Source organism: Nematolebias whitei, chromosome 12, assembly GCF_014905685.2.
Source record: "Nematolebias whitei isolate Nwh7 chromosome 12, NemWhi1, whole genome shotgun sequence".
Taxonomy (NCBI): Eukaryota; Metazoa; Chordata; class Actinopteri; order Cyprinodontiformes; family Rivulidae; genus Nematolebias; species Nematolebias whitei.
In genome coordinates, this window is record NC_056509.1 from 42,862,750 (window position 1) to 42,865,021 (window position 2,272).

Sequence of the window (2,272 nt, forward strand, 5' to 3'; positions counted from 1 at the left end):
GCGTGGCAGAGAGCTGCAGGAGCAGGAATGTGGGCGTGGCAGAGAGCCGCAGGTGGCAGAGAGTGGAGATCATGACAGGCTGCAGGAGGGAGCTTCTCCCTGCTCCTAATGCTTTAGCAGGTGTTAAATAATTAAAAATAATTTATTTTAAATAAACAATCCATGCCACTCGTGCGGCTCATCCATCAGTCAGCCAACTGTGTGTCATGTCCACTCTTACTTTGAAAAACCGCGAAAGTGCGAGTCCGAGAAAGTCGAACCGCGAAGTAGTGAGGGACTACTGTATTAATATTATAATGATATTAAAACTTTTACCAACAACTCAAAGTGTAAAAACAGACATGAGTCCAGTCAAAGTGCTGAACTGTAAGTTGTGTTTGAGTTTAGCGCCTCAGAGGTCGTTAAAAGGCCTTTCTGTGAGGCGGGGGGGGGGCTTGTGTGCAGGTGTGACAGCGTCTGCATTCATCAGAACCACGTCAGCACCAGCGGTTCTTTCTCCTCCGTTCCCTCTTTCACTCCGGTGTGTTGTCTTCTCCCCACAGTCTGATCACTCACGGCTTCGGCACGCCGGCGGTCTGCGCGGCGCTCAGCACCTTCCAGACGGTCCTGAGCGAGATGCTCAACTACCTGGACAAGACCTCGAGCGGGAAAACGAGCGGACCTAACGACCAACAGATCAACAACAGCTCGGACAAAACACAGCTCCGGAAAACAGCCGAGTCCCAGAATAAAGACGGGAAGTCGGAAAAGACTGAGTAGCCCCCACTCACCTGGTCCCTGTGCCTTGAAGAGCTGGATTTTATGAGCGCACGTGTGTGTGTGTGTGTGTGTGTGTGTGTTTGCAGACTCATATTTACTTTATCATTATTGGGTTATATTTATTATTTATTTATCCTAAGATACAGATTGTCCCAATCATGACATGAGGATCAAAAATCACAACAAGCAGCTTTGCCATAGAAAACACTGCAACTCATCCAGGACGTTTATTTATTTATTTATTTATTTATTCATTCATTCATTCATTCATTCATTTATTCATTTATCATGAAAGCAGGCCACAAAATAATAAAATTTTTCTTTTAGGACAGCAGTTAAATTTCCAGTAATTTACAAATATATTCCAGGGTTTTAGCAATTTAAACTTCATTTGGGTTGCCTAATGAAGGCTTTATAAATGTGTTATAAACACGTTATAAAGATTTAACAATCATTTATTAAGCTGTTGTAAAAAAAAACATGGTTCATACTCTTTAAAGCAGCTCATTGTTTGGCAAGATCAAGTGCTCATTTATTCACATGTTTGATTTAAACATGGAATATGTGCGTTACCTTCGTTTAATGAGCGAATACATTTATTTTAAATTTGTTGGCAAATTTAGTTTAAAAGGCAAATTGAGCTACTAAATCATGTTTACCTGAACGAATAAACAACCCAAATAGTGATGCTGCCTTGACGCATGAACAGTGTTTTTAACGGTTTAATAAATGCATGATAGTGTTTTAATAGATAACGTATGTATAAAAATTAATTAAATCCCCTTTAAAGGAATATTACACGTTATTTTCAGTTCTTATAATTCAGGTGAAGATATTTAGCAAAAAATCAGATAAACTAAAAGTGATTTTCTGCTTTGATTATCTTTTTTTTTCTGTTTTGTGGCCTAATTATTTGATGCATTTAAATTTTTTATGCCAAAATGATTCTTTTTTCTTCCGTTTCCAGTTGATTTAATTGCAGTCAGGCATTTTTCATCCTCCCACCTGATCTAAACTTTATTTCCATACGATCAGAGCCGTGACACGCTGTGTGTTTGCCACGTGCACTGCTGAAACCATGAGGCTTTTCCCACCCGACTGACGGACAAGGTGCGTGTGAGGTGAAGTGAATGAACGCCGGAGAGAAAAGGCGCCAACTCAGCCATTTTGTAAAAGGGCGACTTCCTCAGTCGCCGTCGTTCCTCTTCCTCGTGCATGTCTGTCTTTGTACCCCCCCCCCCACCCAGATCGCAAGTTTTCGCCGCCTCAGTCTCTCTGACTGACTCATGAACATTTGTAAAGATATATATAAATATTTAAATAACTTTTCTTGTAGGCTTTCAACTATATAAATGTTAAATCCCTTCTAAAGCGCCGATGTTCAATAAAGACAGTTGTGTTCGACGCTTCTGCTCCGACTTTGTGATGTGCCGCGCACAAATCCATCCCTGCATAAACACGCAGGGAAGCAACAGAGTGAGAGGAGACAAAAAAAAAAATCTAAATAATGGAG

At 40.8% G+C, this 2,272-nt stretch overlaps 1 protein-coding gene across 1 annotated transcript in view; it reads left to right on the plus strand.

The window, feature by feature from the left end:
- The window catches only part of tfap2d (transcription factor AP-2 delta (activating enhancer binding protein 2 delta)), a 17,426-nt gene extending 16,667 nt beyond the window's left edge, over nt 1-759 (plus strand). The window contains exon 8 of the mRNA XM_037685613.1: nt 543-759. Within this exon, the coding sequence (XP_037541541.1) occupies nt 543-759 (217 nt within the window). The remainder of the gene's footprint in view (nt 1-542) is intronic.
- Nucleotides 760-2,272: the final 1,513 nt, after the last annotated feature.